Source organism: Prinia subflava, chromosome 4, assembly GCF_021018805.1.
Source record: "Prinia subflava isolate CZ2003 ecotype Zambia chromosome 4, Cam_Psub_1.2, whole genome shotgun sequence".
In the NCBI taxonomy this organism is placed as follows: Eukaryota; Metazoa; Chordata; class Aves; order Passeriformes; family Cisticolidae; genus Prinia; species Prinia subflava.
This window is the reverse complement of record NC_086250.1, coordinates 23,516,306-23,530,693: the sequence shown is the minus strand read 5'-3', so window position 1 is coordinate 23,530,693 and position 14,388 is coordinate 23,516,306. Positions and strand designations below refer to the sequence as shown.

The 14,388-nt window shown below is 44.1% G+C and overlaps 1 protein-coding gene across 1 annotated transcript in view; it reads right to left on the bottom strand.

Moving 5' to 3' along the window:
* Nucleotides 1-7,074: 7,074 nt before the first annotated feature.
* Nucleotides 7,075-14,388, bottom strand: part of EP300 (E1A binding protein p300) — a 64,813-nt gene continuing 57,499 nt past the window's right edge. The window contains exons 29-31 of the mRNA XM_063395991.1: nucleotides 12,536-12,697; nucleotides 11,808-12,089; nucleotides 7,075-10,472 (exon numbers count right to left, since the gene is read on the bottom strand). Coding sequence (XP_063252061.1) covers nucleotides 8,262-10,472; nucleotides 11,808-12,089; nucleotides 12,536-12,697 — 2,655 coding nt within the window. The 3' untranslated portion in view covers nucleotides 7,075-8,261. The remainder of the gene's footprint in view (nucleotides 10,473-11,807; nucleotides 12,090-12,535; nucleotides 12,698-14,388) is intronic.

The following is a 14,388-nucleotide window of genomic DNA, read 5'->3' as shown; positions in this document are numbered from 1 at the left end:
ATGAATCATAATTCATTTATAACACAAACAATCCTCCAGCAATGTTAAAAATAGAAAATTGCTTTTAAATAATATAGTCAATAATGAAATAAATCCTAATGACTGTTATTGCCTTGTAAATACTTCTAGACATTGCACGGCAGGGCAGACAGCAAAGCTGTTTCCAGAAAAGACACAATACAGAATTAAAGGCTCATTAAGTCTTTCTACTGCAGTAATCTTTCATGGAACACATTGTGAGCTATAACTGGTGTGCATCCCCTCCTCCCTTCCCAGACTGGAATAAGCAGCACTGCTCCCTTAGGTCACACATAGGTTGGCTCAAGGCTTCTTGAAGGCTTAAGTCGAAACAAGTTCTGTCTTGACACAAAACAAGCTTAAAGGCAGTCCCTAGACCACAGTTGATCATTTTTCATTGCAGTTCTAAATAAGCCTTTTCAATAAATAATAGCATTTAAATAAATTAATTTTAATGTGAATCAAGTTCAATTTGATTGAGGAATACTTACATTCTTTTCAATAACAAAACTGTTATGTAACAATAATCATAACATTTTTGTAAAGCAAACTGCTTTCTTTAGGGAGAGAACAGCACTGACAATCTCAGGTAAAACCCAACAGTTAGATCATGCTGTTCTGGGCTTGGTCTGTGTTTTGACATCATTTGCAAAAAAAATTGTAGAAAGATCAGTATCAAAGGGCTGCTGTCAGGTGCAATGACAGAAGGAGTCTCAGCTGCAATGGGAGGGATTTTTGCTGCAGGACAAGGGCCAGGCTACTTCCTCAGGCACTCAGGTCCAAGGTGTGCAGCTCTTGTACTTCAGCATCTGCTCTGTCCCTCATTACTACTTCTTTGAGGAGCCTCGTCTAACTGGTTCTTTGTTCTTATCTACTGGGACTGTCCTCTCACTCATGCTTTGGGATGCAGAGCTCATGTTCCAGGTCCCCAGGCTTCATAAATTCATCTGCTGCTTCTCCAAAGCTTTTTTTTTCAGTTTTCTACCCTGTTATTTCAAAGAGCACATGAGAATCCTGGTGCTCCAGGGGCCTTTTTTCACTGCCAGCACTAAGTGGCAGCCATTTGGTTACAGGACTTCCAAATTCTTGTGTGCAGTGGGAAGTGGCACATGGGTTTCATAAGGCTCCTCCTAGCTGACACTGTGAAAAACCAAAAGACACTGAAGATTTTAATTTCTGTCATGAGGACTGGGAAGGGAACTATTTTGAAGAAAAGGTATTTACAGACATGCAAGCCTTGGCTATACATTCACAGTACTGTCTTTGAAAAATAAAAACAGGGGAAAGGAACTTGGGAAACCAACAAGCAAACAGAAGGAATAACAGAAGAAAACATACTCTGCTTAACATTTGGCAGACTAATTTTACCAAGGTTACTGTGAAATGAAAAGAGGCATGTCCTGCACTATGTAAGGCAACACCCTTTTTGCAGGTGGGAGATTTGAGCAGTTGCTGTTTTCTAGATCTCTCTCATGGGCTGAGGAGCTTGCAGAAAACCTTTGTCAGATCGTCCTTAATGTTACACTGATGTTCTTCTGCATTTACAGCACTTGTCACTGTACACTGTACAAGTTACACTGTATAATAGACATAAGTGATTGAACAGTGTCTTAGGTTGAAAAATGTAACCAAAAATGTGTGTTCTACTTTAGGCAGGTGCCTTCTGTTAATGGGACAACTGATAACACCAGATAAGGCAGTGCCTTCTTATCTCTTTCTCCACCCATCGAGGAGGGATATCGCCTGTGAATGATATAAAAGAGACCTTAAAGGCTTCTCACATGACTGAGAATATTACCTCATTTCATTGTGGGATTCTCCACCCAGTGGGAGGAGCCAAAGCCTTTCCACCAGGATAAAACCAGCAATCCCAAATACCAAAGGAGCTTGCTTCCACTGGATTCGCGGAGGAAGACTGGACCCTTTCTTGAGGATCATCTTTACTCCAATGCAGCCACATCTGTCACTCCAGGAGGACTTATCTCGGACTGCTTCCAACACCCTGACCAACAGGGTGTCAGGTTTGCATTCTGACTCTGTCAGTGGTTGCTGTACTATTGATTTTATTTTATTTTTACCTTTTTTGTTGTTTGTTTCTTCTCTCTCTATTAAATTGTATTTCTGACGTGGAATCTCACTGGGTTTGCTTTCAAACCAGTACAAACAGTTTGTATAGTGAACAAATAATCCAACCCCAGACCCAACAGCCAACCCAGTTAAGGGCACAAATACTAAATTAGCCTGTTCTTCCTTGCTCTTTTACTACCACATTAGATCTGTCAATATATGTCAACACAACTATACATACAAATACTAATGAAACAGTAAATAATTTTTGTCCAAATTAAAAAAACTCAAACAAACAAAACAACCCAACCCAAAACCCCAAAATCAACTACACCCAGTTCCTAGGCTATCCTGACAAGGAGAGGGAAGAGTTAACTGCCTGGGAGATAAATCTCAGTTTGAAGTGCTGTCCTGGGGTAACTTTTTGATGCTTGTATCCCCAGTTGTTTATTTTGTTGATGTTGGATATTGTGTTCTTTACCTTTAAGACTGGTTCTGAGAGCAAAGGGGGAGAAAGAGAAGCACCGAGTTTGTTTTCAGAAATTGCACTCACTCCTCCACATTCTACTCCTGGACTGCAGTTGGCTGAAGCATGAACCAGCAGCAGGACAGAGATCTCTTTTGCTTTTAGTTAGTTTTTAGCTAGCTGAGGCAGAGAAAATCCCTGCACTGTTTTTTTTACCTTTTTTTTGGAACTGTTCAAACCTGCTCTGGACTGAAAACCCAGAAGAGCACTGGGATCTCACAGCTGCGGCCCACCGAGGCCTGGGCCTCGGTATGTTCCAGCACCAGAGGGACTGATAAGAGACTGGGTGAGCTGAGCTACAACCCACAGCAAGGACTTTCTCAATTTTGCCATCTCCAGAACAGCGAGAGGTTTTATTGTTTCATATTATTCATTTTTTATGCTTGTGGGCACTTTGTTAAATAAATAGTTTTGTCCACTTTTTTCTAAGGAAATTCTTTCCTGGACCAGTTGGGGGAGGGGCTGTTTGTGTTTGCTTTCCAGAGGGACCTCATTCAGAGATTTGCTCTCAAATTTGCCCTAAACCAGGACAAGTGCATATCCCATCCCAGGCCCCCAAGAAATTTGGCTTTTGAGAGCTGAGCTGTGCTGCCTCTGGGTCCCTGTGCAAGCTTTACAAGGAAGACATGGGGCAGCACTATGTCCTGCCAGATCACCTTCCCCAGCAGAAAGGGCAACCTGCAGCAGTATATCCAGCTAATAGCAGATGTTACACCACCCACACGGCCTGACAGTGTGGGTGCGGTAGACCTAGGTCACACCTCAGGCTGCCCTGGCTTTCCATAAACAGGCCTTGTGACATATCCACTGTATGGCCCCCAAAGCTTTGGTCACCGTGACATTGTATTGGGAGCTAATTTCAGTGCTACACTGGTGTGGGACAAGACAGACAATGAAAAGCAGAAGTGAAGAGAAAACAAAACAAACTCCTTACTTTTTGGGCAACAGAGGCTCTGCACTTTCAGCCAAAGGACCAGGGTTAGCAACGAGCTATCTTCTGGTAACGACCTTTCAATTCCTGCTATTGCCCTGGGGACTACAGGGGCATGAGGAGAAGCAAAATACCCACTTCCAGTGCATGTGGTTGGATTCCACATAGCTCTGTGCTCCCAAGATTCGCCAGAGCCTGCCACCACCCCAGCACACCTGGGAAAAACCACCGTCTGAGCTGTGCCAACTTCACCAGAAGCTAGGATGGGCTTTAAAAATGACTGAGGGAGATGGTGCCAAGAGTAATGTCTCCACTCTCCCCAAATCCACTACACTCCCTACAACAGGGAGAGTAGACCAGACCCATGGCTGATTGCCCATCAGCTACACACAGCACCAGTCATGGAACAGGTTTCCCTTCTAAACATCCAATATTGCCTGCTGGAGAGTTGAAACCAAGACCCTGTTCCAAGGAAGTGCAACTGAGGCAACTTGAGCAGATCATCAGAACATTTCTAAACAAAATGCCAGCTTGCAGACAGGCAGGCAAATGCTGATGCTCATGTCACACCTGCAAGGCTGACAGAGCAGCTCAGTAGCTCTCCAGCCATGATGCAAGCACAGACATTGCTGCAATCCCTGTGGATGGAGCGTGTTGTGCTTTTACATTTTCAGGGGCTAGCTAGGCTGTGTCTCAGGCTGGGATCTATGGCACACAATCTGCTTTGACAAGCTGAGGGAAGAAATGGCTCCTTGGGCAAACTAGCAGATTACAACAGTGTTGGAAGTAGGAAGGCAGCTGCTGAGGTTTGTAAAAATAAACATTGCCCAGACAGAGCACCCTGTGGCTGGTCTTCAAAAAAAGCTCATTTTTAGGGTAGGAAACCTCATCACACACTTAGGCAGAACTGGTCTTTAGGAGCAGACTTCTGACTTCTGCTGTCTTTTGCTGCAGACCTGCTCCAGACTGTCCAGAGAGGATGGGCTGGAGTCCTTGAGTTTGGCTGAAACTGGAAACAGCAAAAAGACAATACTGGAAACAGGAGGTGGAGATTCTTGCAGAGAAACCGCGTATCATAGAACGGAAAATGTGCTGGAAAAAGGAAACAGAAGCTGGAATGGCTGTAACCATCAAATAATCTACCTCAGCCTTGTCATGGTGCTGCCACTGTCAGTAAGAGGCCACAAGCTCTGCATTACATGAGGCTCTGTCAGGCTTTTCCTGGGCTTGTCTTGGCCTGCCAAGAGCTGCTGTAGCTCATTTTGCTGTTACAACAATTGTCTAATGACCAGGTGACTGCTACCAACATTGTCTTGGGTTTTGTACAATTATCTGGTGTTTGGGCTACTCAGTACAAGACAGACATGGACACAGTGAATCCAGCAAAGAGGCAGCACGGTGATGAGAAGACTGGAGCCTCTGTCAGGTGGGGAGAGGCTGTGAGAGCTGGGACATTGGAAGGTCAGACATTAGAAAGTTTACATCACTGAACTACACGATGAGTATAACCATTGGCATCATTGTAACTGGACAATCAATATCTGACTGGATTGCTAGAACTTTGAGTGTGAATTCTTTTTGTTGGTCCAAGAGTCTAATAAACAGGAGTGGAACAACCTACTCTAACTTGGACGTAACTGAATAGCAAGAGATACAGATGACACTCTAATTTTGTTGTCATCCTGAAATCCTCCCACTACTCGAAACAGCCTAGTAGTTCATCAAATGGTGGGTTCTGGTTTTCCAGTAGAACCAGGGAAAGCAGAAGTGGAGAGATGTCAGGAAAAGCAACTATGCAAATTTAAGACTGTTGATCTTTCCACACCACCTCAAAAACTGAATTTGGCTCAGTCAGTACCTACAAAGAGGGAGAGAGCAGCTGTGCTGTCACACAGAATGCAGCACGCCATCTTTCAAGCAAGTCTCGATGTTGGTATTTGAAGTTCTGTAGTGTGCTCTGCAAAGTCCCAAGACTCTCCCACTTCAGACGCTTTGATGCAGGTTCAGGACAAATTCTAACCACTGTTTGTATGCTAACTCAGTGGCACAAATGAAAGCTGTTTGCACTAAAAGCATGTAAGTCAAAAAGCTGGGCACACTTTTCACTTCACTAGCCTGTATGCAGTCAGAAGTAGTTTTATTTATGCTCTGTCCTGAGAAGTCCTGCAAGGCTGAAAGCGAAACTAGGCTTTGCTTAGTGGCAGGGAATGAAAGCTTACCGTGGAGAGCACAAATCTAAACAATCCCAGGCTGCTGTCCTGGCATTCAACACATGAGGGGTTTTTTGCTTTCTGCTCTCCTTTAAGTCAGCAGTCTCTCCCACTGCACCAGGGTAATTGTGGACTTGGTGCAGAGCTGGTCTGCAGCATGGTGGGGTGAGCAGTATGAGGTTTAGCCAAAGGTGAATACGAAAGCCCAGGGCTGCTTTCCTTAAGCCTGCCACAAACTTTCCACCGTCTTGCTGAAGGCTTGCCACCAACTCCTTTTTAAATACAAGATTTGTTGTCCTAATTGTGTTTATATCCAAACCCCAAGCATTTTACTCCAGCTTTTGAAGATCTCAAACATCTATATTGTAATACACTTTTGTTTGGCACTTGGCTGAGCTTTCATCACTCCATGTTTACCACCCCCATCATCTTCCACCAGCAGTTTCCTGAGGTCAGCTTGCTTGTGCTATTTGTTTGGGATCTGTGGATACACTGATGCTCCCAACGCAGATGGCATTACACAATCATGCTCTGGTCACATCTTTGGTCCCATCTGGGTTTTCCAGGTGCATAACACCCTCATGGTAAGTTATTCCCTAGACAGTAGGCACACCATAAGGCTAGATTTTGGAAAAGCCCTCAATGAACCAGCCACATCCACCACCACCAATTTGAGCACAACACGCAACATGACCGGAGTAACTCCATGTGAGTGCAGCTGCGGGCAGCACACAACTGGGGTCACTACACATGCACTCCATGGCAACAGTACTTTTGTTCAGGAATGCCCCTGCATCCAGCAAGTCACCAGATGTAACACAGTGTGACTGGGCACCCACACACCATCCTGGTGCAGCACCTGCATGCAGGATATCCACACAAGCTTACCTCGTGCTCACACTTCAGTGCCAAAAGGTGCACAATATATTCCAAGTGAAATAGGATCTTTTAATATCACATATCCAAACAAATAGTTCTCATTGCAAAATGCAAAATAGGTCCTTTGAAGATCAGATGTTCCCAGACTGTGTAAGCAGGGCAGGGCACAGCTGACTGGCACAACTGTCGAGGTCAGACCTCGTTTCTTTGGTAAGATACATGCTGGGAACAATGTGAATGAAGAGTTGTACCAAAAGAGTCCATTTAGAAGACTAATTATTACTCCACATCCCTTATTAGAGATTTGCATTTTAAAACAGTCATATACATTGGTTAGCTCTCTGACGTTTAGACAGCAAACACTTGAAGTAGCACATATTCTGCTACCCCCACTTTTTAAGAACAAGCAACATATGTGGGAGAGAAGGGAAACATTAAAAACAGGCTGTCTCACACAGTTTATTTAACAATAGGTAATAAGAAATCAATTTTAACAGTCTATACAGTGATCGAAAGTTCTTATTTATAAGTAACCAACTTGAATTGCATGATATACAACATTTGAGGGTTTTTTTGCTTTCTATTTTCAAGTTTTACAGAAAGTGGAAGAGGGTGGGAAAGGGGCACAGGAGAGCAAAAGCAAGCATAAAGAAACCCCAGCGACTTTTTCTCAGGTTGTAATAATCCCATTGGATTTGTTTCTTACCCTCTTTTTTATGTTTTTTTTTCCTTTGTTAGATGTAAAAATAACAAAAAAAAATTCTTTCAAGAAAACAGAAACCACAATATATATACTACATCCATTTGGCAGCTGCCCCTGTGTATTTCCAAAAATGTTGTCTTCTCTCTACATGTACAAATTACTTTAATACTTGGAAGTTTTTCTTAAGCTCAGACTCTTGTATAGAAAATTCTTGGAGGACAAAAGTAGACTTCAGGAGAGGACTGAGTTATTTAATATTTTTACATTTTTCAAAGAATTGACTTTTCAACCAAAGAGGAAAAGATTGGTATTTATTTATATATATATATATATTTATATATGTAATGTATTTTTAAAGCAACATTAACCCCTTTTGTCCTCCGGTTTCAGGAAGAGGTTCTCCTGTGTTTTTCTGTTGTTCTGTTTTTGTGGTGATTTTTTTTGCAGTGACATGAAGAAAAACCAGAATAGGGAAAATGTTTACCATCTGCCTCAGTAAATAATAACTATCAATATTACATATTTTTATTAATTTAAAAAAAATAAAGCCTACTGGAGGCATGAGAGGGCATCCTTTGGTGAACAACCAAAAGACCACCTTCCTCCCCCAACCTCCCCAATAGACATGAGGAAAAAAAACAAAAGCCAAGAAAAAGGACTGGTTATGATTCCAGCCATAACAAAAATATATTCTTTGTACTCTACTATCCCTCAGGTTCGTTGTTGGTTTGTTTTTAAAACCATAAACTACTGCTGCAGAGTTCAGATGTATTCCAGGGAAAAATGTCATTTTAGCTAAGAAAGATTCAAAAAAAATTGTCTTCAGTACAAAAAGTCTTGTGAAAATAAGTTTTTTAAATTTTCTTTGTTTTTTAGGTTGGGCTTTGTGGGGTTTTTTTTTTTTGCTTCCAAAATGCTACAACATGTCTAGTGTATGTCTAGTGTATTCTGTGAAAGGTTTGAATTCAAGTCTGAGTTCTCGGAGCTGAGCCCCAGTTCCGTGGCGCTTGTACCATGGAGGCCTGCCATGCCAGGATTGCTAGCAAGCTGGGAAAGCATTGCACTCTGGTCCGGGCTGGCAAAGTGCCCTTGATCCATGGGGTTAGCCTGGGCAGCTACCAGTCCTGGATGCGGGGAGCTGGTCTGAGGGGAGACGTGGTGTGGAGAAGGCTGAGGCTGCATCCGGGGTGATGGGCTGGAATGAGGGGGTTGGGACTGGGGCCGCGGTGAGGGTACAGGCTGTGGAGAACGCACTTGATTGGTGAGCGATGAAGGGAGCTGCTGGCCCTGGAGGTGCGGGGACTGGGCCTGATTGGGGAGCATGTGCTGTTGGGGGCTCATAGGATTGGGCTGAGCTGGGGACCCCATCTGCTGCTGAAGCAGCCTTTGCTGGAAAGCTTGTTGCAAACTGGCTCCTGTCTCTGCACTCATGGCCTGTGGAAGCTGGCTTATTTGTCCCATGTTTCCTTGCTGCATCTGCTGCATGTGATGCTGCATTCGCTGCTGCTGCTGCTGCTGCTGGGGATACCCAACACCCTGGGGCTGCTGAAACTGGTTGTGGTTGGCCATCCCTGGCCCCAGTGCTGCTCCAGCTCCCTGCTGCTGCTGCTGGTGGCGCTGCTGCTCCATCATCTGGTGTCGTCTCATCAAGAGATCTCGGAACTGGGGAGCCATCCCCGAGTGATTCATATTCATCTGCTGCGCCTGAGGATTCATCCCAGCCATAGCCTGCTGTGGCTGCTGCTGTGGCTGCTGCTGGGGTATGCTGGGCCTCTGCACTCCTGCTTGCATGGGGTTCATGGCTGGGTTGGGGTGCACACCTCCTTGCTGCCCTTGCATGGCCTGCTGTGGCTGGAGCCCCGGCTGCCCCTGCGGGATGCCAGGCTGCCCCGTCATGCCCTGCGGGTTCTGGGACCCTGCATATTTGGCTGCCCGCTGCTTGATGAAAGCGGCCAGCAGCTGAGGGTTGGAGTGAAGGATGTTAAGCACCTGCTGCTGCTGCATGGGTGAGCTGGGAGACCTGAGAGTCCGCAGTAAGTTTTGTAAGGCCGCCTGGGGCAGAGGTGGTTGTTTGGGCTGAGCAGCGCCAGGTACCTGACCCATCCCTGGCTGAGGGGCCATATTAATTGGCTGACCCGGCTGAGCTACTGACATCAAGGATGGCCTCTGCATTCCTGGCTGCAGCTGAGCTTGCGCTAAGGGCCCCTGCACCCATGGTGGCTGCTGCTGAATTCCTCCTGGCCCCATTCCTTGATCTATATGGCCACTGGGACCTCTGCCTATCTGTGGAGGGTTCATTCCCATCGGTGGCATCTGGTGCTGAATCGGCCTTTGGAAGATCTGAACCTGTGCCATCTGGCGCTGGGTCTCTGCTGCCCGTTGGATCTGCATGGCCATTTCCACTGCTGCTGGAGGAGGACCCTGAACTGGTGGCTGTGGTGCCTGAGGAGGAGTTGGAGGCGTCACCTGGCCACCTGCCTTGCCCTGGGACACAGTGCTGGCGGGCTGAGTTCTTGGAATGGTGTAGGGTGGCATGCTGTTGGGAGGCGCAGGCTGAGGCTGTGACACAGGCTGGGGCAGAGGCTGGGGTTGTGGAGTTTGTGGTGTTGGGGGCTGCTGGCCTGTTGGAGTTGTCGGTGTGGCTGGCGTGGGTGATGGTAATCCTTGCTGTTGGCCCGCTACACCTGTGCGCTGCATGCTTGCCATCCTCCTTCGGAGCATCTGCGCCTGCTGCAGGCGGTGCTGGAGCTGTTGCTGACGGAGTTTGTGTTTGATGTTGAGGCAGAAGGGCACGGGGCACTTGTTCTCCTGGCAGTGCTTTGCATGGTAGCAGCAGAGAGCAATGAGTTGCTTGCAGATGGGGCACCCTCCGTTGGTCTTGCGTTTGCAGCCTTTGGTGTGTTGGACAACCCGTTTCATCTTCTGACAGGATGGCAGCGAGCAGTTGGCATTACGACACTGGCAGGCATGGACCAGAGACTGGATACAGCGCTGGATGCTCAGGCGGCGGGAATCACCAGGGCTCTGTGTCGTCGCAGTCTGCTGGTTGTTGCTCTCATCATCTAGACCAAGGCCTAACTTTTCCATCTTGTGCTCATGGTTTTTAGTGTTATAGCAGGTGATGCACAGGTCATAATCCTGAAAACACAACAAAGGATGAGTTATTATCAGTGTTCCTGAAACTTCATACAACAAATGGATAAATTATGTCATGCCATCTCAAATTACTCCCAGTCTGTTGCAAGCAAATTGTTGCTCTAGGAAAAAAAAAAAAAAATCAATCTTACATGCCATGTTGAGGTACTGGAGCAGGAATAAATCAAAATTATAGCCAGGGAAAATGTGTGGGTATACAAGTGTCCAAAAGCTACACAAATATATAAACCATCAAAAACAAGTTGGCTCTGAGCTAGTAAGTCACACATTATCCAGCTCAGCCAGAAAAATCCCAACAGGAAAGAAGAAATAGGGAGGGAACAAATAGCTGTTTATCTGCTCCCGCTTCAGAAGAAGAGGACAAGAGTGGCAGAAGAGGTACTAGCTTTCAAAAAAGAATATAAGCTACATTTTCAGTTTGCAGATGTGAGTTAAACAACAGAGTGCTGAAAGAACAGAATGCATTCAGTGAAGGCAACAGCACATGAGTTTGGGTTCAGTAATTGATTTTAAGAAAAAGACCTAAGTTCTTAGGATTTACTAAACCACAGGAAATTTAGAATTTACTTTCTGGTATATATCAAGAAGGTAAAAACACACATGCATGTATATATATGCACATACACACACATATATATGTAACCAGAGGAAATGGAATCAAATTGTAATTAGGATGAATTCTGAGTCAGTAATTCCCTTCTAGCAGGCTAAAAAACTAAGTTAGAAGCCAGATACAATGATAATCCAGCTTTCAATGGGCATTGAACCAAACCCCTGGACTCAATCTTAAAACACGCTGGTTTTGCAAACACTTTTGAAGACACAAATGCTGTTTGCAGCATTCTACAGAGACACAATAGAGTAGTGAAGGAGTCAAGAGTATTGGGATCTGACTTGCAGCACAGCAAAATCTCTGTGCCAGTAAACCAAGAGAGCCCTCTTTACAGAAATACTGCAGTCCCGCACTTCTGACTCTGAAGGAAAATCTATGCATTGCTCTTCAGAAAAATCAGCTGATCCTACCATTCCAGCTCAAGCCATGGCTACAGTTCCCAACTTCTTAGGCAGCAGCACCTTAAATAAACTACAGAAAACACAACTCTATTTCAGGTCTTTACAAGGCAGCAATCACACCACAAGCAGCACATGAGTAGAACCACTTCTAAAGGAAAATGTTTTCCCTCCTTTCTGAACAGCCAGCAGATGAGCTGCGCAGATCTTTTTTCATGAGTTAATAATGAGAAATCAGTTCAGGCAAAGAGCATTCTGTGCATAAAGATACAGGAACAGAAGCAGGGAAAACTTCATCAAACATACCTCACAGACAGTGCAATGCCATCTGGTCTCCACATGATGCTTGCACTCATTGCAGGTGTAAACAAAGCGGTCTTGGCTCTGGGTATGCAGCTCCACCAGCATGCACATGGTTGACCACTGAGCCCTTCGTAGTGAGGAGAACTCCAGGTGCTTGTCTCTTGCAAGGGTTAGGAAAGCATCACGCCCATCCATCAGGTCACATGGAATGAGCGGGTCAGGCTCAATGATGGGGGGCAGGGAGTTGGCTGCAGGGCCAGCAATAAGACGAATGACAAAGAAGACCTGAAAAATAAAAAGGCTTAATATGCTAGCACTTATCAAGATGTTTTGGTCACCAAATCTCATTACAGAGTGTCCAGGATCAGCTAACACTGAATGACCTGCTGCCACATGGGGTGCTTGTGAGGCTGGGAAATCTTGAACCTCGGGGTGCTCTGCAGGTTCACTTTCCTCTGAAGAAATAGGCAAGGGGCACCGGACTGAACAGTAGCAGCAGAACTGTGTGGCAATCTAGACTGTCAGGAAGTTCTGCATGAGGACACCTGCATTTATTCCCACTGCCCTTGCAGCTAAGAGCACCCAGACTTACTGGTACTGTTCTCTCTGGGTGAGTCACTCAATTCTCCAGCCAAATCTGTATATTTTACAGGCCATGACTCTGAAGTATCAAAGCTTTGTACAAATCTTTATTGAAGTAAAAAAACATTCCTCATTCAATCAACTGTTACCTCCTTGTGCTTCTCCATAGTGGCATATAGCTTTTGGGAGAGGTCATTGGACACATTGGGCATGCCAGGCTTCTTCTTATTGCCACGACTCAAACTGCTCTTGTTCTTACTTGTCTTCTTATTGTTCTTCTTTTTGGCATTTTTGCTGTCTCCCTTGCTCACCTAGCAATTTTAAAGACATTTTATGTCAGGTATCTAAGCAACACCATATTACCAGTTTATTATTTTTACATATTGTATAACTGCAGGACAAAACACACTTCACAATCATTTACTCTGAAGACACATACTAGGGTCCACAGAAATACTAAATTAATTCCATTAGAATTACTCCAAAAGATATCAAGATCAGCAATATGTACATCCAAAAATATTAGAAGCATATATGCTTAGGACATACAAGCAAAACATTATATAATGAAACTTGTTTGTGTGTTACAGCTACACATGCTTGGACAATCCCAAAGAGATTCAGTAGATGAATTCTCAATGCAATTCAGAAGTAAAAATAACTGCAAAGTGCAATTGATATTGCACTAAACAAAGGTAGGAAAGACTTAAACCACCTAGATTTAGTTTGCTGCAGCTCTGCCAAATTTAATTTTAACAGACTGCATTGAACTGATTTCAGTATGATGCTGTTTTTCTGAGTCCCAAAGGCATTAGTAGTGCAACTTCTAGCATGCACCTGTCATACCCTGCAACAGTCAAACAAAACAGGTCAGCTTAATTTCAACTATATTCTGTTAGCAATTTATTCCTCTCTGGCCTGCTCAGAGATTCCCTCAAAATCCCACAGCACAAGATGATCAAGGATCAAAGTAACTGCTAGTCAAGCATTTTTCCTAAGCTTAAAATAACTCTGCAAGAATGGAAATTCCCAGTGAACATGGATGATTATCACATCACTTGACAGTACAGTTTATTATTGGCCCTTCTTCAAGAGTGAAACATAGGATCAAGAAAGAGTTAAAAATATTTGTAATAATAGTAATAAAGTTAAATAGTAATGTACTGCAAGCTTGCCCTACCTCAGGATTTTGGGGCCAAACTGCTGTGAAGGCTCAACTTATATAGACCAACCTCATACTCATAGCTAAACGATCCTTCACAAGTGGTTTCTGGGTACACTAGAGAGATGACTTGAAGCTATGCCTTGTAGAAAGCAAACAATACCTTCCTAAGAAAGATGTTACTTAATGTAAATTTGATATCACGTTGCCTAATTTCCTGCACTTTGTTTAATCAAAGTCCTTGAAAGAAGGTATTGCAAAGAGCAGCACAGGAGAACCACATTTTTAATTGTAACATTAAACCTAACTTTTTTATGATCTAAAGATCTTCGAGCAAAAAAATTCTAACCCTCCCCCAAAAAATCTAGTATCTGATAAGGTGATGAAGCAGCAGTGTTTAAAGAGTTAACTAACAAGTACTACTGCATGAGCAAAACTACTAACCTTATACTAGATTCGCCACTTCTTCCATAAATGCTCAGAGCATCCAAGGACAGGCAGATGCATAAATTCTGCATCTGTTCACTTTCAAACTTATTGTTGAATTAAGAGGCATCTCTTATTTTTGAGGGCTTTTTTGGCTGAACTTGATAACACAGTTGTACATTCTCAAAAAAAAAAAAATTGCACGAGACACTACCATGAAATTTCTCTAGTTTAAAGTAGCCCAATCACAGTTCAGCAGTGATTTGTGCTTCAGATCCTCAATGCCTTAAAGCTACTAAACAAACCTGTTGAGAGTCAAGTACTAACTCACAGCATTCCATTTCTTTCTCAGAACATTCTGCTAAGATTGGTGTTATAACATCTAAGTTAGAAAGAAAAGAGTGATTTAAAAGC